The sequence below is a fragment of the Leptonychotes weddellii genome, chromosome 15, assembly GCF_054177405.1.
Source record: "Leptonychotes weddellii isolate Sample4059 chromosome 15, ASM5417740v2, whole genome shotgun sequence".
Lineage (NCBI taxonomy): Eukaryota > Metazoa > Chordata > Mammalia > Carnivora > Phocidae > Leptonychotes > Leptonychotes weddellii.
Window position 1 is genome coordinate 15,691,296 of NC_138383.1, and position 25,072 is coordinate 15,716,367.

The 25,072-nt window shown below is 48.3% G+C and overlaps 2 protein-coding genes across 2 annotated transcripts in view; one reads left to right on the top strand and one right to left on the bottom strand.

Moving 5' to 3' along the window:
- NSF (N-ethylmaleimide sensitive factor, vesicle fusing ATPase) overlaps positions 1 to 9,880 on the top strand; it is a 141,008-nt gene extending 131,128 nt beyond the window's left edge. Inside the window, exons 18-21 of the mRNA XM_081804802.1 lie at positions 4,402 to 4,536; positions 5,620 to 5,733; positions 9,188 to 9,243; positions 9,693 to 9,880. Of these exons, the coding sequence (XP_081660928.1) occupies positions 4,402 to 4,536; positions 5,620 to 5,733; positions 9,188 to 9,243; positions 9,693 to 9,735 (348 nt within the window). The 3' untranslated portion in view covers positions 9,736 to 9,880. The remainder of the gene's footprint in view (positions 1 to 4,401; positions 4,537 to 5,619; positions 5,734 to 9,187; positions 9,244 to 9,692) is intronic.
- Positions 9,881 to 14,884: 5,004 nt separating this feature from the next.
- WNT3 (Wnt family member 3) overlaps positions 14,885 to 25,072 on the bottom strand; it is a 49,052-nt gene continuing 38,864 nt past the window's right edge. The window contains exons 3-5 of the mRNA XM_081804803.1: positions 21,465 to 21,730; positions 20,302 to 20,789; positions 14,885 to 16,806 (exon numbers count right to left, since the gene is read on the bottom strand). Of these exons, the coding sequence (XP_081660929.1) occupies positions 20,310 to 20,789; positions 21,465 to 21,730 (746 nt within the window). The 3' untranslated portion in view covers positions 14,885 to 16,806; positions 20,302 to 20,309. The remainder of the gene's footprint in view (positions 16,807 to 20,301; positions 20,790 to 21,464; positions 21,731 to 25,072) is intronic.

A 25,072-nucleotide genomic window follows, 5' to 3' on the forward strand; every position in this document is an offset into this window, starting at 1 on the left:
CCTGAGTTGCTTCTTATGGTACCAAGAATTAGTTAACTAATACTTATTTAACCTTGGAACAATGTTTATCATAATCCGATTGGCAGATAGTCATTTTATTTAGGCCCGTTTCTTTATTGTATCAGGAACTAGCAAATCTCAGTAAAGAGTATTCTGGGAACAATTTTTTTTATCCCTCAAATAAGTTACTAGTCTACTTTTTTTCTTTCCATCAAGGAGCATGTTTCCATGCTGTAGACTTAAGACTAGTAGCCACACATTAATGAGTTGGATTTCCCCTCTTGGGTTGAACTCTACTTTTATTTTTAGAGGCGGCTTTTCTATTACATGCTGCTGGCAGCTTTTCATCCAAACTGTTCTCCAGTATGATTTACTACATTAACACACTCAGAGTTGTTTTTTTCATGATAAAGCTTCCTCATGAGCATTACCACTAATTAATAGACAGAATGACCCAGCACAATTTAATTATTTGGTAATGATTTTCGGTGTTTTCTTAAAGATGAGGCTTTACATGTCAAGGCCTGAACTTGCCTGGGTCATGACCCCTCTGCAGTGTTTGCAGTCTTGTTAAACAAGAAGTAAAGCAAAACATAAATTAGTGTTTCCATTATAAGTTGCTCTACATTTCCCAGTCTTTCAACACTCCGAAGAGCATAGTCACGGTAAATGTAAGAGAAAGTTTCACTTGGAAAATGGCAATTCCAGCTTTCTGGAGTGAGTAAGAAGCTTCTTCCTCAATGCCGTTCTTCTGGGGACAGCCAACGTGTGGCCCTCCTTGAGAGAAGGCAAGATGAGGGAGTTTGAATTATGGGCTATAGAACATAAGGAGAGATAACAATTGCCTTTCATTATAATAAGGCTGTGTGGCCTTTAGCCATCTGTTAGCCTTCAGGGATGTGCTCCTAAGTTTACAGATGGAGTTTAGTGTTGAATGTTAAAGCACCACTCTTCTGTGATAGTAGAAATGTGTATGTCTTTGTGTGTTTGTAAATACCCCAATTTTTGTTTTTATTATTTCGCCCTCAGACTTACATATTTCTGCTCCTTTTGGCTTGGAATATCCTTGCCCTTCAACTTCCTAATCAACCTACTCATTCCTTAAGGCTCAGTTCCAGAGAAAGAGCAGATGTTTCTCTGCCACCTGTTCCCTCCCTCTACCGTGACGTCCTATGCATAATACCTCCCACCTGTCCATAGTGTATTGTCATTATCTCTCTCTCTCTTTTAAGATTTTATTTATTTGACAGAGAGAGAGCAGGAGGGCACAAGCAGGGGGAGCGGCAGAGGAAGAAGGAGAAGCAGGCCCCTGGCTGAGCACGGAGCTCGACGCGGGGCTTGATCCCAGGACCCTGGGATCATGACCTGAGCGAAGGCAGACGCTTAACTGACTGAGCCACCAGGAACCCCTGTTTTCTCATTTTAACATCCTGAGTTTCTAAGATCCATGAATAGGTTTAATGATTGTATTAAAGGCTTATCTGTGGAGTAAGTGTGTACCATAAATCTAGTGACATAGTTTAAAATGCATTCCTCTTCCATTTTCCAAGTAAACATTTTTTTTTTTTAAAGATTTTATTTATTTGACAGAAAGAGACACAGCGAGAGAGGGAACACAAGCAGGGGGAGTGGGAGAGGGAGAAGCAGGCTTCCCACGGAGCAGGGAGCCCGATACGGGGCTCGATCCCAGGACCCTAGGATCATGACCTGAGCCGAAGGCAGACGCTTAACGACTGAGCCACCCAGGCGTCCCCCAAGTAAACATTTTTTTAAATGTGTTTTTCTTCATCAAGAAAAGCAGTATACAGTTTTGGATTCTGGATCTGGCTTCCATTCCTGGATCCACCATATATTAGCTATTTGACTTCAACAAATTACTTTTATCTGTGAGATTCAATAGCTTCATCAGTAACGTAGAGATAATACAAGTACTTAATTCTCAGGATTATATGAACATGAAATGAGATGTTGATCTCAAGAGATGCCATTCTGCAAATAAGAGTAAATGGGAGTCTCCATATTGAATGGTGAGCTACCCAGATCCCTTCCCCCATCTAATCCCAGTATGCTGGAAACTAGGCTTTATAGCCTTCAGGAAGAAGATTGGAAGATTCTTCTCTGGGAAAAATGTACACATCCTGACCTTTGAAGGACTCCCAATAATCAGCCAAGTCTTATCTGATCAACCTGTAGTGAAGCCCTCAGACTCAGAGCTTCCAGTCACTAGTTTAACTCTTAAATCTGAATAGTCATCCAGCAATCACCAGATACTTGAGGGAAAGCTCCAGTGAACAAATAGGAAAAAAAGAACTCTGGGGCGACAGGACAAAGCAGAGAACAGAAGAAAACATTATAAAATCTGTAATAGTCACACAAATCTAAAATAAGGTATCATATCCATTAAATACAATAAAAAAAAGCATTCAAGAAACAAGAAAGAGCTCTTAGAAATGAAAATATATTATAGAAAGAACTTAATATAAAGCCTGGAAGATAATGTTGATCCTAACCCAAAAAGTATTTGAAAGAGAAAGGTAAAAACCAGGAGTAAAACAAAAGAAAGAAAGAAAAGACAAATAGAAGAAAAATCAAAGAAATAATCCAAGATATTTCCTAAAACTGAATCATTTTTCAGTTTAGAAAGGACCCATCTAGCACCAGCAGAATGAGTAAAGAAAGATTTATCTCAAAGTATGTGATTTTAAAATTATGGAATACAAAGGTAAGGAAAAGGTCCTTTAAAATTAAAAAAAAAAAAAAAGTAGAAGCAAAGAGTCAAAATCAGAATAATATCAGTCTTCTAGCCAGCAGCCCTGAAAATTAAAAGACAATAGAGTAATGCCTTCAAAATTCTGGAGGGGAAAATTATTTTTAGCCTTGTTCTCTGTGCCTAGCTGCACTTTCAGGTATAGAGTGGACAATAATGTAGAATAAAAGCATTTCCAGACATTCAAAGTCTTTATGTTTTTACCTCCTGTGCACCCTCTCTCAGGAAGTTATTGAAGTAGATGCAGCATGGAAGAGAGGGAATAAATGAAGACCAGGATGTAGGGGATCTAACAGGAGAGAAGAAAGTTCTAGAACTGCAGCTGTGCAGCAGCAGTCCATTCAGACTCTTTGAGAATAGAGGACTCCAGGAGGGGGATGTCTTAAACAAACAAACTTTAAAATTCCCTGACATGTTTGAATGTATTGAAAGGATATTCATGGTTGTGTTTGGGGATGAACTTGTAATAGGTACCTGGTAACAAGTAGAGAGTAAAAATGACAGTTATTAACTCTAACAAATATAAAATGTTTCCTAGGAAAGGAAATGGAATAGTATATTACATGGCTTAGCTGTCAATCATACTTATATAATCATGATAAATACTGACTATAGCTTTATTCAAAGACTATGAAATAACCACTTGGAAGGACAAGAAAAGGGGCACATGGCGGGGGTTGTGAAAAATCAATATTAAATCCCCATCTTCAGTAATAGGTGGTCAGTAAATAATATTTAAAGCTGAAAACGAAAATCTAAAAATAGTGGTGTCACCTTGTTATTTAAAGAAAAGGAGGTAAATACAAGAAGAAAGCTAAGAGTTTAAAATGATTGCCTTTGCAGAGAGGGAATCAGGAATGGTGGCGTAGGCCTGCTATAGTTTTTAAACATTTTTTGTATGTGTTTGGGTTAAAAATAAAACAAATTTTAAAATATTAAATGACACAGTTATGTAAAGCACTTGGCACCCTGTCTTTTACAGGTAAGTGTTGCAGAAATGTAAACCATTATTGTTACCCTACTCCTTTAAAAAAAAAAAAGATTTATTTATTTGAGAGGGAGAGAGTGCGAGCCGAGGAGCAGAGGGAGAGAGAATCTGAAGCAGATTCCCTGCTGATTGAGCAGCCTAATGCAGGGCTCCATGCGAGGCTCGGCGCCAGGACCCTAAGATCATGACCTGAGCTGAAACCAAGAGTCAGACACTTAACAGACTACGCCCCCCCGGCGCCCCTACCCTACTCCTTCTTAAAAGCATTATAAATCTTTGCTAAGTGGGTGATACAGACCTCCCATTCATTCATTTCCTTTTTTCCAATCCCCACCATACGTACACCATGTTGGCCATGAGAAATGAATTAGAGCATATACTTCAGTATCTTTTTATTTGGTTTGTATGTCTCCCTGACTTACTCATCCATTATTTTATTGACGTGAATGACAAGAAGGAGCTGTTGCCTTTCTGAATCCTGTTCTTGATACTTTTCTTTAGATTTTCATGAAGAAAATCTGAATTTCTTTTCTTTTGCCTAACCACTTACATTTCTGCAATTAAATAAATGGACATTGTTCAAGCTTACTCTAGGTTCCTAACCAGTCTTATCCTGCATTTTAACACATTTTCTCCCTGTGATCAGGGCCGCAAGCTTCTTATCATTGGGACCACTAGCCGCAAAGATGTCCTTCAGGAGATGGAGATGCTGAACGCTTTCAGCACCACCGTCCACGTGCCCAACATTGCTACAGGAGAGCAGCTGTTGGAGGCTCTGGAGGTGAAAATGAGTCAATGGATTGCGAAGTGTCTATTAGAAAGGAGTTGGGGCTGGGAATAATGCTAAAGGGGGCGCAGCGGGCATTGCACCTGGTGCCTAGTTTGTGTGCTAACCTAGAATAGGGCACCTGGGATATACCTTCAGTCGTTTCAGGGATTCGAGGAAGAGATGAATGTCAGTGAAAGTGAATGAATTTCCCATTCCTTGGTATAGGCAGCCTGCCAGGAATGAATTACTCTGTGCCCACCAGGAGTGATACATACAAATTACATGGGCCAGAAACTTGGAATGGGGGAAGGAGAGGGTAGAGTGGTAGAGTAATCAATATGTAGAAAATTCGGTCACTCGTAATAGCTTTCCGCTCATTTACTTGCATTTAATAAATTGGAATGGTGATTAAAACCTTAGAGACTGCGAAAATGCAATGGAAGTAAAAGAAACTGCTTTATTAAAAACTTCATAATATGGAAATGTTTTCTTAAATCTTTTGAGGATGACAAAGTTAAATTTTTAAAAACTATAACCTTCATTAAACTTTTGATTAATATCAATGTACACAAATGACTTGGTGAGATCTGAAAAAAATGTTACGTAATGATTTGTTTGACAGTGGTAAAAGCTTCTTAAAATCCTCAAGACCCATGCAGTTGGGGCATACTCCCAACAAAATAGATTGCATGATATTGTATGATAAATGTCTCCAGATTAATTATGTGAGCAGCTCTTGTGCCGAGGTTGGGTAAGAATTAAATTTAGTCTCTGCCTTGACACGTGCTAAAATTTTTAACTGATATTTATTGTGGGTTGAAGCTTTCTTTTCCCCCCAACCCCCAGCAAACATATCTCTAAATTATAATGGAGATCTCTAGGAAAATAGGATTTAGGATACCAGTTTTCACTTTCATTAATTGTACCTAATGGGTTTAAGAAGGTCAGGTTGGATTTTAAAATAGGAGAAAATCCTGTCAACTTGAACCAGTCAGATAGTTCTTACTACTGTTCTTTTAAGGATAAATGTGAGCATTAACTAATGTTGATGCACTTACTATAAAAGTGCTTTTGTCATTTTTATTGTTTTTGTAGCTTTTGGGCAACTTCAAAGATAAGGAACGTACCACAATTTCACAGCAAGTCAAAGGGAAGAAGGTCTGGATAGGCATCAAGAAGTTACTAATGTTGATCGAGATGTCGCTCCAGGTAAGATATTGCATTCTCCATAGGATTCAGACACAGGAGCTTCGTGACATACCAAGGTTTTTTATTTCCTTTGCTAAGGTTTTGTTTTGTTTTAAAGACTTTAAGTAATCTCTACACCCATTGTGGGGCTCAAACCCACAACCCCGAGATCAAGAGTCGCCTGGTCCACTGACTGAGCCAACCAGGCGCCCCTCCTTTGCTAAGGTTTTAATTAGTTTGTTATAATTCTCTTATTTCTGAACTCAAGTTGCTATTAGTAGCCTGCTTCTGAGACCAAACAATAACTTATGAGTACTTTTCTTTCTCACTTCTTAAAATTCAGAAATAGAAAAAAAGATTATAAAGTTACTTTCAATTTTAATTTAGGGAGTGATTAGATCTTAGAACTAGAAAGGACTTCAAAGAGGCAATTGCTCTCCTGTCGTCACCCCCTGCCCCCATTTTAGAGATGAGGATACTGAGTGTCCCACAGGTGGTCAGTGGGTTATCCAGGATCACATAGCCAATTACTGATGGAAGGAAGATGACGTTGTTTATCAGAGGTCCGGAAGCTACTGTGCATTACACCAAAAGGGGCCTGGGAGTCTGTTTGTTGTTTTTTTTTAAAAGATTTTATTTATTTATTTGAGAGAGAGAATGAGATAGAGCATGAGAGGGAGGAGGGTCAGAGGGAGAAGCAGACTCCCCGCTGAGCAGGGAGCCCGATGCGGGACTCGATCCCGGGACTCCAGGATCATGACCTGAGCTGAAGGCAGTCGCTCAACCAACTGAGCCACCCAGGCGCCCTGGGGGAGACTGTTTTAAGGGACAAGTTAATTGAATTGTACAGAGTAGACTTAGGCTCTCTATATTTTCCCCTGGCTGGGCTCCTAGAAATTTCATGCAAACTACTGTAGGGTTAAAGCATCCAGGATCACATAGAAAACCGAGCCCTAGGCTAGTGCCTGGGCAAAGACAGATGAAATTTCTTTGGGACTTTCTCACGTCTACTGGCAACTTACCTTTCCTCCTTTGGGAACTCTACCCCTCCACATGTCCATCCTATGTCTTCCTATCCTTACCTGACACACTGGTTAGATAATAAATGTATTCCTGCCAAGTTCTATGAGTTCAGGGACCTTGGCTGTCACTCACTATTGGAATCCACAGTCGCTGGAACAGAGCCGGACACACAGTAGGGCGCTCAGTGAACTGTAGTCAGGTGGGTCCATCCCAGGTCATTGGTGGACAGACTGGCCGCGCTGTTGGCATTATTAATGTGTCACTGCTCAGTCCTGCCATCCCGGCCCCGTGAGCAGTGGGTGGTAGAAGTGAAGTTTCACGGTTACACCTGAAATAGGCTCTTGGACCAATAACAAATGGAGAACACGAAGTGAATGCTTTTTAGTTTGCTGGAACATTTATTTTAAAACAAAATTGTGGCTTTCAGAAACCTAAAGTTGAATGTATTGAACATTCAGCCGGACTGAAATTTATTTTCCACGATGAATGTAAATTGAAGTTACAGACTAATCACTTTGCTTAGGATTATCCTTGGTAAAGGTGCATATACAGATGTATTAGCTCTTTCCTTGGGAAAAGATAAATCTGTCAAGATAGTCAGCTCTACTCTTCATTTTTTTGGTTTCAGCATAATTTTTTTTCAATAATTGCATAGAAGAAACTATGTGGGCTTTTCACTCCAGTCCCTACCCCTTCTTCCTTTGATGCCTGCAGGTCAGTGATCAACTTAATGCCTCTCATGTATGTGGGGCAGAAAGTGAGAGTGGGGCACTCAGGCCTAATCTTCAGCGACTGACACTTCATAGGCCTCTGAGTTTGAACCCCTTCTTGTCAAATGGATTTCGTGCAGCTGAGTGAATTCTCTTTAGATCTGCCTGAGAGAGACTGAGCCTAAGTGGAGAGGCATGTAGTTGAGCAGAATATAAGTCATGTTACCTCTCTGTTCACTATACATGATTCTGTTAAAACTTGCACAGTGCTGAGGATCTGCTCTGACTGGATGTCACCTGAGGGAATAAAGTCATTTATCTAGATTACTTTTTTCCTCCCTTTCTCTTGACTTTTAATTCCATAGCTACAGGCAAGTCAGTAAGTCGTTGCTCACACATATTAAATATATTTAATGGGCAAAGACCTGCAAGTACTGACTACAGCTGAGCTCTAGCCAGTTCCATTTTTTTAAAAGAACTTGACAATTGATTCATATGTAATTCTATTCCCAAAGAGGGAAAATGTTTCTTTTGTTAGCTATTCACACTTTTTCTTAGTCCTTTGTAGTCTGACCTCTTAACTTTGATACATTTGAAACTTCTGTTCAATGTTTTTTTTGGGATAGAAGAGAAGAAATCTTAAAAAAAAAAAAAAAAAAATGTGGTGGTAGGGGGAATCCAAGTGCACATTTACCCACGGCTGCACTGACATTTAAAAGCTCTCCCTGGAGGGCAGGGAGTTCCCTCTTGGGAAACAGACTCCTTGCCCTGGAACATTTTTTAAAAGTTAGGTATGTTTCTTACAATAAAAATTCATCTTAAGGAATTAAAGATGTTTTTAATGATCATTTTTTAGATAACTTAAGATCTCTGGTGGACCAATGAGAACAAAATATAATTAAATAAATTAGTATAAACATGAATATAAAAGAAAATGAATAGAGAAAATTAGTAATATCCTAAACTTGGCCTCTGAACCAAAATTCCCCTATCTTCTCCTAGACTTAGGAATACTTTTTTTTTTTTTTTTTAAGTAATCTCTGCACCCAGCGTGGGGCTCAAACCCACAACCCCAAGATCAAGAATCACATGCTCCACTGAGCCAGTCAGGCTCCCCTATCCTGATGCTTTTCTGTCACAGGAGATCCAGATTATCCAGGGGCCATGTTAGGGGAGTCAGCCCCACTCTTCATTTTTTTACTTTCATGACCATTTTTTTCATTAATTGCAAAGAAGAAACTGCATGGAAGACCAAGGCTAAGAAAAGCGAATATGTTGATCATGAAGAGTTAATAAGCTACTTTTTAGTCATTTAATCAACCTCAACTGGTTTAAGTTTGGTCTCACTTTTATATGTTGGATGACTCCTATGACTTGGATGCCCTTCGAACCCCCGTGAATAGCCATCGTCTGGTCTCACATGTGTCCTCTCAGACATGCTGCCTCCCCACACAGCGCTAGCTGAGGGGGCACTTGGCTGAGGTGCCTGGGAATGACCAGCTGGGTCACTTGGAACCTTGTGCACAGTGATTCTCTGTGCTAGGAAGTCCTGTTCACTCCTCTTGAATGATGTAATCTGCTTCGCCGTGTATCAGAATACTGGTCAGGGAGCAGGTAATGTATTTCTGTGACTCAGCAGAGCACTGGTGGAAGTATGAAACCGAGCATTTCCTTGGCATTAAGTGCATAGTTATTAGAAGGTACCATTAACCTGTGTTCTTTATTTCTTCTGATGTATTTAGATGGATCCTGAATACCGTGTGAGAAAATTCTTGGCCCTCTTAGGAGAAGAAGGAGCGTAAGTACACACAACACTTAAGACCATGAGCCAGACTTACCACACTGTTAAATCCCAGTACCTGTTCTAAGCGTTGCTGTACAGTGCATATACATTTGAATTTTCAACTTTTCTTGGACAACTTTGTTTCCATTTATTAGCATTCATCACTGTGTTGTAGGTCTGAGAGACCAAGCAAGGAAATTGGTTGTACTGTTGGTTTGCTCTCCTTGTCCTGCTTCGCAAAACTTCCTTGTCACAATGCAGGAAAAAACTCTATGGTACATATTTATTGGAAGCTGCTTTTAAATGCATGGGGCTATGACCATTTTCTTTTTTGAAATGCTTATCTAATAGCAAATGCATAGCAAAAAATGTAGAAAAACCATTAAGCTTTTAGTAATTTTGTGGTAAATGGCTTTTTGCAGACCCTCATCTGCTTTTTTTTGTTTTGGGTGTTTCTTTTTCAGTAGCCCCCTGGACTTTGAAAATGGACTCTTTGCACGCACATAGTGACCAAGGGAAGTGACCAAGGTGAAGACGGCCTGGGATCTTCACTCAACTTACTCAAGATCCTAGACAAAGTGAAATGATCCCTACCTTCAACGTGTGCTCACTCTGCATGATTAGTGCAATAAAACTCCCTTCCTTGTGCTTACTCAGATATTCTGTTTTGTGGAAGGTACGGATTTGCTCTAGAATGCTATGCTTACCTCTCTGTGCAAGCTAGGATGATTTCTTCTTCCTCAGTCTTGAAGTGTGGGACATACACTGCCCTTGTGAACACTACACATTTTAAGCTCCCTACCACCATCACCACCCAAAAACTCTCAGTAAATGTAATGATGTTGCAAGACAACACTTGGCCTGTTAGAAGGAAGACTTTCGAGATGTAAACCAGGAGCAGTGACTTAGAGGTATGGGTTCAGAGGGATTATATCTTACAGCTCCCCTCCGCTAACACTAAAGGTACTTGGGTATTTGGTTAAAGGTTCTCCCAGAAAACTGGTGGTTATCTTTGCCTGAAGAAACAGGACTTTGAATTTCTAAGATGCTGTTCTCATTTTCAGAGATGTTTCCAACTTGCAGTCAGGAGATCTTTCTTAATAGAAAGTCCGACTATTACTGTGTTGGCCGTGGCATCCCCTCAGTGTTACTCATTTGCTCCGTGGCAAGAGATGTGCTGGCCATTACCACGTGGTAGCTGTTGTTAACGACTTGGGAAAGACCTGTATGGAAAAAGCCTACACCCCTAAACAGAAAGGAGTCATTAAAATGAAGTCATTTATAAATCTCTCTGCACTAATTAATGTCCAACTCTAAATGGGACAGTTCTTTATATTAAAGGCTTCTTACTAGTATCACCATTTATCGTTTTCCTCATCTTAATGACTTAGAATTTATTCTTCCTTTATTTTAAACCCTCTGTGCTATCTAGCATTAAATAAAACACTATTCTCCAGGAGAAACCGTTTTCTAGCCCTCATCCCGAGTCTTTTAACATCCATTCCAGTATGTTTAACACACTTCCTTTCCCCTCCACATGCTCTTTCCAAAGGGAAGGAGAACCGGTGGTTAGTCTTATAACTGAGTCAGAAGGAATGAATCAGGTCATCATATCTGTGATGAGACTTACGGAGCAAGTCAACTGTCTCCACCCCCCCTACTCCCCCCCCACCTCCCCCACCACCACCCCACAGCTTCAAATGCAGGGATGAGCGGTCAGCAGCCACCTGAAGGTGCATCACGCCGCCCATGAGGCTTGTGGCCACAGTGGCACTTGGGTGTAGCTGTCATTTGTCCCCGTGGTAGAAGGCGAATTATCTCCAGATCCTGCCATCTGTATATTTTTGGTTGACTTCTGTGTCATATCTACTTCATTTTGGGTTTTCATCCCTAGCTTATTTTGTGGCTTTTTAAAGTGGATTTTGTATTGTGTAATTCTGTGATCCCTGATGGCCAGTACCCCGGGTCCCCTATCTCTTGTGCAACTTGCCTCTTTTCTCCTCCCAGGAAAGCAACACACACTGTATTAACTTATGGCTCTCGTTAAATGAGGTTCATGTCTTTTGTGTTTTGTCCAAAACTGTATTGAAAAATATATATTATTTCTTGCAAATGAAGGAATGCAATAAAGAGTATCTATACTCGAAAACATTCTGTGGACCATGTTTTGTACAAAACAACACACATAACTGATAGGAATGTGTGAAGAGGAGGCGGCTCAGAAAAGCCCCTCCTTGTTTTGTTATAACTAGCCTAAGGAGATGGAGGATTTTTATTTAAAAGTCTCTGGTTTTCATTATTTAGGAAGTATAGTCACTTGAAAAGAGAAATACATCAATAGCATATTTTCAAGAGTTAATGCATAACAAGAACCTTCATACTTATTTTACTTATTTCCACCTTATTAAAAAACTGAAGCAGACCAAAGCCATAAATGGGTTAGTAATAATCCAGAAAGGAAAACTGTTTCTCAATTAGAATTACTCCTTTGAAATGTACAAACCAAGGGATTCAGACACTCTCAGTGGGATTTCTTCACATGTTTCATTTTGGAATCCTTTTTTGCATTTTTCTGAGCTGTTGGATCTCTTAGCCTAAAAGCCCGATGCTTAGAGTGGAGTGAGGTTAGGAGGAAAGGCAGCTCAGAGAATCAGCAAGGCTCAGTGCAAAGAGGTCAGCTCCCTGGGAGTTGTCCACACCTCCTAGGAGGACCCCGAGGCCACCCGGGTCCCTGCACAACCTTGGGAAGGTAGGGTCTTGAAGCTATCCCAGGGCTCTTCAAAGCTGCCCTGGGCAGAGAGTGAGCGAGCGTATGACGACGTCATAAGCCTAGTGACAAAGCAAAGGAGGCCAGCCAGTTGCTGCTTTAGATTTCTTCATATACGGATGCACGGTGAACAGGCTAGTTTTTGTCAGCAGGTAGAATTAAAACCTCAGAAAAGGAGGTTATCTCATCCTACATGTATTTGTACGTCTTCACTGAAATACCTTCAAAACTATGTAACAGAGGGGACGCCTGGGTGGCTCCGTCGGTTGAGCATCTGCCTTCAGCTCAGGTCATGATCTCAGGGTCCTGGGATTGAGCCCCGCATCGGGCTCCCTACTCAGTGGGGAGCCTGCTTCTCCCCCTCCCTCTGCCCCTCCCCCTGCTCAGTCTCTCTCTCTCCCTCAAATAAAATCTTATATATATTTATATATATATAACAGAAAAACTATAATGGTGGCTAAAATCTGAAACATGGTTTGCTTTAAGGCTGTCTTTTCATGTCCTAAAAATTACAGTGAACCGCCTCTGCTTTAAGTTTCAGCAGCAAGTCATAGATTCAAGTGTGTAATAATCAGATCCTGGTAAACAGACTTGTCGAAGCACTGAGTCAGCAATAACCAACCAACCCAGCCCAAGCACAGAAGGCAAAAGCAAGATTTCCTGTTCCTTGCCTGGCCACTTGATTCATAAGCCTCTTCAAAGAAGACACCGGGGAAGGTGTGGATGAAAGTTCAAAAAAGCATGTAAATTTCAGAAGTTATTGCAAAATGATCTAAAGTTTCTCCTCCACTGGCAAGCAGAGCTGAGACCGGGCCCTGGAGCAGAGCCCACAGAGGGCGTGTGCTGTGCGGACACCCAGGCATGACGATGCTCTACCGAGTATCTGTGATGGGCAAGAATCTCAAGCCGTGTAGACAGCATTTGCAAGGAGGACTTGAGTTTGAACTTTCCCCCGCATACAGTCTCTCCACGCAACTGACTTGGTCATACTCCCTTAGGAGTATCAGATTATTGGTAAGGTAATTCTTTGCCTCCTCAAGAGTTCTCTGTCAAGCTAAGAGAAACGACCGCATAGCCACCGTCATTTTGCCGCATTAACTTCCCTTGTGTGTGTCGATCAGCCACCCCTTACATGTCCGTCCATATACCCAGGGCTGGCATGGATGTACCACTGGATCACTGGATCCCATCACTGGATCCACCTAGGATCACCTCCCCATCATCCCTCCCCCTGCTTTTCTCTGCCTTTCCTTTGCCTTTATTTGTCCCCCCCACCCCCAGCCTTTCTCCCCTGCTTTTTTCATAAATAACCACTTTGAAAGAGATCTTCCCACTATATTGTCTCTTTTCTTTCTTTTGGATCTTTTTTTTTTTTTTTAAAACTTCCTCTTGTTTTTAGATGTTTATTAGTATTTATACTTACGGAGAAATTGAATGTTCAAGCACTGCAATAAACTGTGTTCTCTTTAATCATAGAATATGATTAATCATAGAAAGGATTACAAATGGCCTTGGTAAATATGAACAGGGACCATTTAAATGTTTGGCAATCTTATAGATTAAAAAAAAAAGGTACCCAGGATGCTGGGGGAGATGAGTATTAGTTTTATGTCAGAGTGAAGTACAAGATGAGCAGGGCTGTGAGAAACAGAGATTTCTTTCTGCGCTCCACGTCCAATTCCTTGTGCGGCCAGTACAACCATTTTTGTGGCTTACACTTTTCAGGGACTAAGTAATGACATGTCACAGGCACAATAAAGTTCATGAACTTCTAGTGGCCATTCCTAATCTCAGGTTAAAGGTCTGAATAGAGCGCAAGGGCAGCCCATCGCCGGTGCACAAGGCAGACCACTTTATTTTTATGTTGTTTTCGTCTCTGCAGGGAGATGAATAAGATTTGCTTCTAATAAAGGTAAATCGGGAGAAAGAGAAAGAAAAAGAAAGCATTTTAGCTGTGCTACACAAACTGAAGGTGACATTTTATGGGCAGGTCTGAAGACCAAAGGATTGTCTATCATCATAAAACCAAATTATTGCCCCTCATCGTCGAGCGCATCGCTTGTGAGCTTCAGGTGAGTCCTTTTGAAGCAGCAGTCCAAGGAGAAAATGCCCTTCCCAGAGCGTGCCCACTGCTGGGTCCTCTCTGCCCAACCCCCAGCTTCAGATGATACCTGTTCCAGGCCACCCAGAGGCCAGGCCAAACCATTTCTTCTTCCCGACCAACCTACCCCTTCTATAGCTGTGCTAGCAGGAGGGGAAGCCATTTCCAGTCAGGTTTCATTTTCAATAGAGCAAATCCTATTTTCCCAATAAATGGAGTTGCAAACATGGGTGAGGAAAGGATTAACCAACCCCGTGGGCTGCTGGCCTTGAGCCACATCTTTTGAGTGTCTGTGATATTCATTTGTGCAGTGAAGTGCTAGAGTCTAGGAAAGGAATTACAGCCCAAACCGCTTACTTCCAAACCTAGGAATTACTGGTCAGATGTGGACTTAGAACAAGGTAAGCCTGTAAGAAAGTCCTACAGTAGATGAGACCCAACGTCCCTGATGTCTGAGATGATCCTGCTTAGAGAACAGAGGGAATGGCTTTACTTTGGGCCACTCAATTAAGGGTGCAAGTTCAGGCCACCACCTTCAGAAATTGGATATTCTTGACCTCCTGAGCATTAATCTGGAAACTCCACACATGGTACAATGTATCCATTTTAAGTTTGTTTACCTTCTCTTTAATGACTTAACAGAAAAAAACTGCATGATGAAATATATTTTCTCCAAATATATATATATTTATATAATATATAATCTTAGTTAACTCAAAGGTATATACATTGTATAATAAATAATATTTATAAAAAGAGACTTTTTGAATATAAAATCAAAAAGATCAACAACTTCTACAACTTTTTACAAAACTTTGGATACAGCAGATCGGTAGGAAATTTCTGTTGGATACTATTACCTGACTACGGCGAGAATAATTACAATGCGCTCAGTGTACTATTATTAAATAATTACTTGTCGGCTACTTGAATACGCCCCAGAAACATGACTTTATCACTTTTAATATAGAATACATAGATATGAAAAGACTGTTCTGAAAATTTGTATCCATTCTGCTGAAATAATTCTCACATAAAGCAAGCATTATCCGGTTGACATGATTGAAAACTTTTCAGTCTAAGGTGAGATGGGGAGGGGCATTTCGGACTCTCTGGAGAGGGGGATGGGATGTGTATCTTTAGCCGGGCTCGTTGCCAGCAGAATCAAGAGTGCGGGCATGGCTTCTAGATGGTCTTGGCAAGCCTGCCTGAGCAAGCAGGAAGATCACTTGCCCCGGTAGCTGAGGTCAGTGTGAGGCAGACCAAAGAGAGAAGGGAGTAAAGGAAGAAACAACCTTGTTCTCGTCTCTACCCCCGCTGCCTCTCTTCTTGCTGATTCTCCCTAGGACAGAGCTGTGGCCTTGGCTCGTGCCATCCGATCTGCTGGCCTCCGTTCAGGACCCTCGAGAGGACCCGCCTGGAGCAAGGGGAGCTCAGCTGGGAGAGGCTGCTTGCCCTCCTTCGAACACCTCCTCCTGATCCTTGGGAACTGCGTGGACTGGCATGCTCTCTGCACACAGGTGAGGCCAGCAGGTGTGTGTTTCTCTTTTACCCGCACAGGCCAAAGCAGGGAAAGGAAGCCAGAAGATGTGTCTTTATCAGAGCAGAAACGAAGGAACCGTTTTTATCCTCCCTAGCTACAAGTCACCAAGTTGGGACTTCAGGAATCGACCGCTACTCTCTCTCTGACCCTTTGTCTGATTTCTACTGAGGTAACCTGAACTCCAAACTGCTCTACCTGGAGTTGTTTTCGTGGGGAATCGGCAGGTGAGCAGGGCCGGGAGGGACTGAATGGCCCCTTCTAAAGATACCACTTCTCTCTTTAGGAAACCATTGGAGCTGCAGAAGGCTCACCACCCCTAAACATAACCTATTTACATCGTTTCGTCCTCTTAAAAAAAAAAAGAAAAAACAAAAAAAAAGCCAAAACACCCCGCGCTGCGTTCCTGGTAGACACCACAGAAGGACAACAGAGACTGGGAGCTCTGACTGCAGTTCCTAAGAGCCTCTGGCGCAGAACAGGCTGACAGAGGAAACGAGACTGAGCAGAACACACAGCCGCTCTTCAAACAGCTTCCCAGGCCGCCCAGCGCTCCTGGTTCTTCAAAACTCCCAATCCTACTCCCACAATTGCCTTGGGCCTCCCTCCCACTTGATCCTAGCTACACCTATGGCTTTTGTCCGAATGTGGAAGTCTATCAGATCTGAGCAGGAGGAGACCAAGAAAAGGAGACTGCAGGGGTCTGTCCTACTTCCTAACTCCCACCTCACAGGCATCTTGGCATGTCACCAGAAGAAGCGTCTGGAAACAATCCTGCCCGTGCTGAGTTCTTCACCACCAGGCAGAGAGCTCATGGCAGCCCAGCCTGTTCTGTCGGAGTAGAATTTTTTTTTCCATTTTTATTTTCTTTAACATGTGCAAAGATAAGCCTGGGGTCTGTTCCTATCAGACCCTAGAGAACTAAAAAGAAAGCCCCTTCTTTAAAAACCACACACCATCCAGAGCAGGGTGAGAAACTCAAGAGAGAGGGCGAGGGAGGCCTCCCCGGCAGCGGGCGGCACAGGTCCAGGTCATTTACCGCACGGGCGTCTGGCAACAGTCCGGGTTCCTTGCTGCCTGGTGCTGAGCGCTGAGCCCGGCTCCAGGTCCTGCTTCCCATGGGACTTCGGTGAATCTGCCCAGCCACACACTTCACCCGTTCCCAGTGCCCTTTGGAAAACAAAGAGGAAGAATCGGACACGTAATTCCCTTCTCGGAGGAGCCGCCCGTTGGGGTGCCGCGATCAGAGGCTGTGGACAGGAGAGCTCGACATTTCTCGTGTCCTTGGGGGCAATGGGGAACCCAAGTGGCTTTCCCGTAGCCCCTCCTCTGCTTTGGGATCTGCCGCTGAGGAAGGGCGCGTGATTTAAATAGGAACAGGAGGGCTTTAGCAACCACAGACTGGGATCCACACCCTACCTGCCCCACCTTCTAGCTGGGAGCTTGGGCAGCAGGAAGGCTGGTGGTGGGCAGCTGCCGCCAGGCAGGAGTCCCCCTCGTAGAGAGACTGAAGGACCCTCCGGTCCAGGGTCCCGTTCCCCATGAGACTAGACGCGGACACTGTGCTTTTCTGTCGTACCAGCTGTTTGGTAATGAGCTGTCCACACAGGAGCACGGCTGTTTAATGAACTATGAATAATTCCTTCTCGGGAGAACCAATATGTACCTCTTACTCATTTGTGTATTGACATCTCACCGAGGATTTGAGGCCCGAAGTGCTTTCAAGGGCATTCCCAATCAACCTTCCAGTCCCCAGGGGGCGGACAGGGCCAGTGGAAGACTATTTTACAGGGGCAGAAACCGAGCCTCAGCAAGATTAAAGGGACATGTACAAGGTTTTGTGGCAAGTTAGTGACAGATCCAGCACTTGGGGCCAGCCAGGCCCCCTGACTCTTGTCCAGAGAGAGCCCTTTCCAGCTTACTGTGCTCGCAACATCTGAATAACAAGGAATGCACGTGGTACTTGCAGGGTAGGCGATCGGTCGTCAGCATGAGACACTGGACAGAAGCTACGGGCAATGGAAAAGATGTTTTCCCCACCAGGGAAGGACCAGGAATCAAGCCATTTAGACTGGGGCTCCCCACCCAGTGTGGGGAGGGCATATGTCCCTGCCATCCTGTCTCGAAGGTTCCTATCTTGCTTGCAGTGTCAGTGTAGATGAAAGGAGGGGGAGCTAACCAGCCAGGTCTCAGCCCATCTTGGGCCTGTGGCTTGAGACCACGCAGTGCGCCTGGGGAACGTCGCTCTGGGAGGTCAGCTCTGCTCAGCCTGGGAATCTCTGCTGCTTCCTTGGACCACGAGCCAGGCCCAGCACTGGGGCCCTTGGTGTATACCACCTCTGGTCCACACAACAACCCCCCCACCCAGTTCACAAATGAGGGAACCGGGGCACAGAGAGGCTCCACAGCTTGCCCCAAATCACTCAGCAAGTTGAGAATCTGTCCAAAGGTACCACATTGGGAGCGAGTCCTCCCCTTGTCCCAGAGCAAGGGCTCCAGAGTGACCAGAGGGAAGGGCCTCGGGGGCACCGGTCTACCTGGACAGGGCATTTCGAATCCATGCCTGTGTAGCTCTTTCTGTCAGATTGGAGAAAACACCATTCTACTTCAGAAATGGGAGAAAAGAGTGCTGAAGATGTATTAATGCCTCTCAGGATCAGTACTAATTACAGGTGGGCAGGCAGAGGATTTTTCTGGACACTGAGGGTCAAACCAGCACCTCTTTCCCTGCTTGGCTGATGGCTTATCTTGGCGGCCCACCTGGGGAGGGGAGGTGCTGGAACACAGCTGCTGGGGTCCGACTCGGTGACACCCCAGAGCCCCCTGGAGCCACTGTGCTGGAGCCTCTGCAGGACCCGTCTGGAAGCTTTCTGGAGGCAGAAAGTGTCCTGGGCTCAGTGTCCCTCCCCTAGCAATGGGTCTGCTGTTAGTGTTCTGAAGTTCTGATTTCCCCTCGGCTCCCCCTCAGAATGGCCAGAGCTATGTCCTGCTGGGGGCACCACGTTGCCTTGGCCACAGTGGGCATGCTACAATGAGCCTGTGAGCTCTTCCGTGTTCGCGGACTTTCCTACCACTGTGAGAAGCAGGAAACGAAACTTGCCCACGCGGATGACACCATCTCACTGCGGGATGACACCCTCATGTCACGGCTCTCTGATGGCAGTTATCACTCCCTATCAGTATCAGATTCAGACAAGCATTCGCCGCTGGTAGCTCACTGGGGCTTATAAAACTCCTGTTAGGCTCCCACCATCACCGTACGGATGAGGAAACTGGACTCGGGGCTTCCGGGCTGACCTGGTGCCGCCGGCCACACTGCGCCCGTTCAGACACCAAGAAAGCCGTGCTGCCTGCTGCCTTTCTGGACCCCGTCCCTGGCAGGTCATAGCTTGAGCTACACCAAGGGGCCTCCCAGATGGACTCACGCAGAACTCTCCCCATGGTGTGGGTTCCTCCACACCTCAGAGAGGCCCCAGGCCCCTCCCCCAGGCCCACACAGTGTAGACGCGTGCCACCAGCTCGGGGGTGCCCTCTGTGGAGCTGTGTCGCCCAGTGGGGTGCTCTCCCCTGCACTGTCCCGGGGCGATGATTCAGGCAGGTAAGTTCTTCGCAATGAACCAAGCACTGTCCCCACAGCACCTCTGGGGAGGATGATAGATAAGGAGGCAGATCTATAAAAACTCTCCTGTGTGGGTCCCCCCGGCTGGCAGGTGACGGCAGCTGGACCAGGGCTCACGCCTCTATATACTAGGCTCCTTCTCAGGGCAGAGAAAAGGGAGAGAGGGCATAGTGGCCTCAGACCTTCCAGCCCCAAGACTCGAGGACCACCTTACATCAGTCCTGACCTATGCTGGGGACCGATGGCTCCAAGGGCCAGGCACCGTGTCTCCCACGCAGGCCACCTCTGGGAAGCTTGGGAACATAACCCACCAGCCTTTGATCCCTTGATTACTCACCACCATCACTCTGAACTTGAATCCCTCCTCCTCCCCATCCCCTTCCATAAACTCGGTGAGAGTGGCCCCACTCCACCCAAGCTTCAGATCTGTCAGGATATGGGCTTATATACCGCTTCCCCCACCCACCTCCTCGAGGTCAGTAGGATTTATGCTTGTGCAAAAACCTGCCCTCAAAGTTCAAGGTGGATGCAAAATGACTCTGCCCCAGGGGTAAAAGAGGATCTTTGGCCTACTATTTCAATTATTTTACCCCCCTTGTTTTACGGTAAGAAAACTGAGGCCCATGGAAGTGAAAGAACTGGAAATTGGGGACTTCATGGAACAGGGCAAAGTTGGGACCAGAAGTCAGGTGTCCTGGCTTCCAGCCCCACAGTGTCCCTCCTCTGGCTCCCAGATGCTCAGCAATGATAGCCAGTGGCCATGCAAACATCTGACCTGGCTCATAATTTACTAACTTGTATACAAATATTAATCAGTTGCTGGCAGTCTTGCGTGCACACACTTGGCTGGTATCTGTGCTTTGTGTAGTCCACCCAAAGCTGCCCGGGGACCATTCCCACTGCAGCTGGGGAAATCCTGGCTTCCTGTTTTGGGCCGCGTGTCTTGGACAGCTCAGAAAGAGAAGTGGGTTGGTCAAGAAGAGGAGCCGGGCAAACCCAGGTCCCTGTCCCAAGGCCCCGCAGCCGCCCCCGGCCCGCCGCCCTACCTGGCTCCCTACTTGCAGGTGTGCACATCGTAGATGCGGATGCACTCCTGGCAGCTCACGTAGCAGCACCAGTGGAAGATGCAGTGGCATTTCTCCTTCCGCTTCTCCGTCCTCGTGTTGTGGCCGCGGCCACAGCACAGCAGGTCGCAGCCATCGATGCCGTGGGAAGTGACATTGCAAGTCCGGTCCCTGGTGCCAAAGGAGCCCGTCTCGGGGTTGGGCTCGCAGAAGTTGGGGGAGTTCTCGTAGTAGACCAGGTCCCTCTCGGTGGGCGGCTTGAACAGCGCGTACTTGGCGCGGAGGGTCTCCACCCAGCCGCGGGATTCGCGGTGCTTCTCCACCACCATCTCCGAGGCACTGTCGTACTTGTCCTTGAGGAAGTCGCCGATAGCGCGGAAGTCGGGTTGGGCCCACCAGCAGGTCTTGACCTCACAGCTGCCCGACAGCCCGTGGCACTTGCATTTGAGGTGCATGTGGTCCAGGATGGTCTGGGGAAGAGGAGAAGCAGCTGGCCCCCAGCACGACCCCACCTAGGCCCTCCCACTCTGCCCCCTGCCCACCCCATCCCTGGAGCCTTCTCTACTCCTACTGGGGGTCAGGAAGAGAATGGATTGGGGGCCGAGGTGCGGACCTAAAGACTGATGACCATTGTTTCCCTCCCCTTCACAGCCCAAGCATTGGCAGAAATCCCAGCCATTTCTCAAAGCTGTAGGAGATGGGGATGGTGATCCCCGTTTAACAGATGGGGAAACTGAGACCAGGAGCTTAAGTGACTCGCCCTAGATCAAACAACCAGAGGAAGCCGTGGAGGCTGAATTCAGTCAGGCCCACCGGTCTTCACGGCCCTGCCCAGGGCAGCCCAAGTGCACTGGATGGGCTGGCGGGTACCTGCTCCATGGGGCCCCTCGCTCCCTAGCTGACGCATCCCTGGGCGGGCGCAGATGCAAAACAGCCCGGGGAGAATGGGTGAACAGAAGGGGTGATTGTGGGGTGTGGGTGGGAGCCAAGCTCCACCAAGGGGAAAGAGGAGAGCAGGGAGCCCGGGATGCACAAGGGTCACCAGAAGGGCAGGGTGGGGCGGGGGCGAGGCCAGCCAGGAGGGGCAGGGACAGGGTCCCCAAAGGGGTACCGGGCGGGGTCGTGCGAGGGCGGCCGCAGCTCACCGTGCGGCCCGCCTCGTTGTTGTGCTTGTTCATGGCCGAGCGCGCGTCCGGCCTGTTCTCGCGCGCGTCCGCGAACTCCCGGGACACGAGCACCCCGAAGTCGGCGTCCTCGCTGCAGCCGCCCCACTTCCAGCCCTCGCCAGGTGGCCCCTTGTGGTGCGAGTCGCAGCCGCAGATGGTGGAGGTGCCCTCGGCACAGGAGCGCGTGACGGCGAAGGCCACGCCGGCAGAGGCGATGGCGTGCACGAAGGCCGACTCGCGGGTGGCTGTGGGGAGGGCATGGCTCAGGCCGGGTCCTGGGGCACAGCCGCCCTGCCTCGACCTCCCCAGCAGGGAAGAAGGGCTCACCAGCCCCGAGAAAGCGGGAGGAACCAAGGTGCCCTTCCGACCCCTTTTGACTGGCCCAGCCTCTGAGGTATCCCCACTTTACAGATGAGCAAACTGAGGCCCGGGGCAGCTAACTGATTAACCCAGGGCCTCAGCACTTGGTACAGGGCAGAGCCGAGCCTGTTAGAAGCAGGGGCAGAAACTATAGCTCTGGCAGGTTGCTGAAGAGATGTGGTCGTCTTGCTCTGTCCTGGCCCCGGGCCCCCTACCCTCCATCTGCCCAAAGTCCAGAGACCGCAGCACAGGCGTGAGCCCTCCCACTGCTGAGAGAGCCTGAGGCCTGCGGGAGGGAAGCCTGGGAACCTACTGCCTAAACTACCCAAGTCCACCCCATCCCCCACCTCGATGCACTTGGGCAGACCCCTTCCTTTTCTGAGTCTCAGTTACCCTCTTTGTAAAACGGGCATAACTTCCCTCTGCCACCAGAGTTCCTGACCAGGAGGGCAATGGCCCGAATCCCAAACCCTCTCCCTGCCACCACGGGAAGGATCGGAACACAGGGCAGGATCCCTTGAAGGAAAAGGAGAACTTCTCAGGGGTGTCCCCCAACCTCATGATCCTGATAACCACGTTTGAGAGCTCATTATGCACCAGATTCTGCCCTTCATGTTCTTGATCTCATTTAATCCTCTTAACTAGGAGGCAGAAAGTCTTAATTTAGGCCCATTTTACAGACGCAGACATTGAGGATTAGAAGGCCAAGGCCTGGGAGACTGCAGTCCAACCACCTCTCTCCGGACAGGAGAGGAACCCAGAGCGGCAGGTGACCTGCCCAAGGCCACGCAGGCCGGCCTAGAAGCCGGGGCTCCCATCCCGAGTGCTGAGGGAGATCGCGGCCCGGCACCCAAGCGGGAAGCCTGGGAGCCTCGGGGGCCACCTGCGGAGGAGCTGCCCGTCCCGCTTCCACGGACAGCCCCGCCGGTGCACCGAGCCCGCGGGCGGCCAAGGCCCCGCCCCCCACCTCGGGCCCCCTCTCCTCGCCCCCGTTCCGGCTCCCGCCCTCCCCTGGGCGCCCGGGGGTGGCGGCGCCGAGGGCCAGCGCCTCGCTTCCGGCCGGGCCCGCGGCCTCTCGCGGCGGCGGCGGCGGCGCCCGGACCCCGGGCCGCGCTCGGTTCCCAGCCCCGGGGACGCGGGGGCGGCGGGGGCGGGGGCGGGGCGGGGATTAGCCTGGGAGCGGCGCTGACAGCCCCGCTGTGCCGGTCCCCGTCCGGCGGGGCCCGCTGGGCCGCTCAATCCGCCTTTGTTCGCGCGGTGTCACACCGCATTACCCGCATAATGCGGCCGCCGGGCCCGGGCCGCCGGGCCGGCCGCCACCGCGTAGCAACGGGCGGCTCCCGCGGCCGGGCCGCGCCCCCGGCCCCGGCGCCGGCCCGCGAAATCCCCATTGAAGCGGCGCCCCCCGCCCCCGCGCCGCGCCGCGCCGCGCCGAATGGCCAGAGGGCGTGTGAATGGCGCGGCGGCCGCAGCGGGCGCGGGGCCGGGCCGCGCGGTGGGGGGGCGGCGCTCGGGCCCCTTTCAAGCCGCCTAAGCCCCTCCGGGCCGCCCGCGCCGCCCCGCCCGCGGAACGCGATCCCGGGCTCGCCTGCGCCCCGCCGTCGCGGCCCGTCGCCTTCCGGCCGCTGACCCCTGCGGCCCCCTTCCCCCCCCCCCCCCGCCCCACGGGTGCCGCGAGAGTCCCCCGCCGGCCACCGCCCGGCCTCCGGGCCGGCCAACCGTGGGGAGCGGGGCCCGGCCTCCGCGGACGGTGCGCGCCCCTGGCAGGGCGCCCCCCCACCCCGCCGCAGCCGCCCCCCTGGCTCTCAAAGCGTGTGTGTTGGGGGGAGGGCGTGTGCAGAGATTAACGCGTGGCGGCCCGCGCGGCGTTGGTGGGGACCCGCCGAAGCCCGCGTGCCGGCGTGGAGCCTTCTTCCCGGACCTTCCTCGGCTTCATCAAATTCCTGGAGTTTCTGACATATTACCCAGCTCCCCACCCCCGGCCAACACAGAACCGCCCTCTTGCAATTTAGAGATGAAGGCAGGTACCAGAACCTACAACGGTGATTGAAAACGTTGAACACAGACGTGCATGGGTAATAGGCTCAAAGGCCCGATTTTCATTGCCAAATGTCCCAAGCGGGGAAGAGCAATCAGAAGGCGAGTCTTGCTTTTGGGGAGCGCGTCTAGACGCCAGGCTGTTTGATTAAGCACTACCTGGCCCGAGGTGGGGCGCCGGAAGGCGGTGAGACTGACACACCGGGCAAGATCAGGTTTGAAATGCAAACCGCCGCCACTTGGCCCCAATTAGAGGCCAAACCTTTTATGTAAACAAGGAATAATTAGCTTTGGTAATAGAAGCGTAAACAGAATCATCATCCATTGATTCGCTAATTGCTCTTCTGTCCCTTGACAATGGCCTGTAGGTCAGACAGACCCAGCATACCTGAAGCCCAGGTAAAGGGGGACCGCACACTAATATGTAGGGAGTCAGTGCCCCCCATCGCCCGCACCCCCCCCATCAGATCCACCTGGCTCTCAGATCCCTTTTCCTTCTGGCTATAAATACAGTTCTTGTAAAAGAAGGGAGGGCCAGGCTCACCAGTTTGGGTGGCAAAACCCCGGGGGGTGGTCGGGAGGGTTCAAGTTGCTGCGGAAAGGGAGTGGTGGCTCCCAGGAGACCAGCTGGGGTCATTAAATTCCAGGACACGGCTCTTACTCAGAGGTGTCCATCTTCAGCCCAGAACTCTCCAGCCCCAAAGTCCCCTTCTTGGGAGCAGTGGCCCCCTCATCCCTCTCCCCTGGTCATGCTTGAGGTCAAGTTGTGTGAATGCCATTCATTTCAGGCACCAGCCGGTTAGACTGGCAGGTTGCAGGAGGGCGGGAAAGTTACCCGGAGGCCGGCTCGCCCTCTAGCCCCTCCACAGTCTGGGCAGATCCAGCGTGCAGGGGTATGGGGGTCAGCAGAATCTTCTCAATGCAATGCCACCAGCATCTCACAGTTTCCTCAGCTCCAGAATTTTCTATACGGGAGGGACCTAGAGGTGGTGATGCTCTCCACCACCCCCCCACCCCCCACCCCCCCCCCCCCGCCAAAAGCTAGATTTGCATAGCACTTAACACAGTGTTGGGAAAATGTCACAAAAGTCCACAACAAAGCCTGCCCCCCACCACTGTGCAAGCTGGGAGGGGGGTGGGGAGGAAGGCCATGGCCTCCTGTCCTGCCCTAGGGTCTCAGGATACAGAGC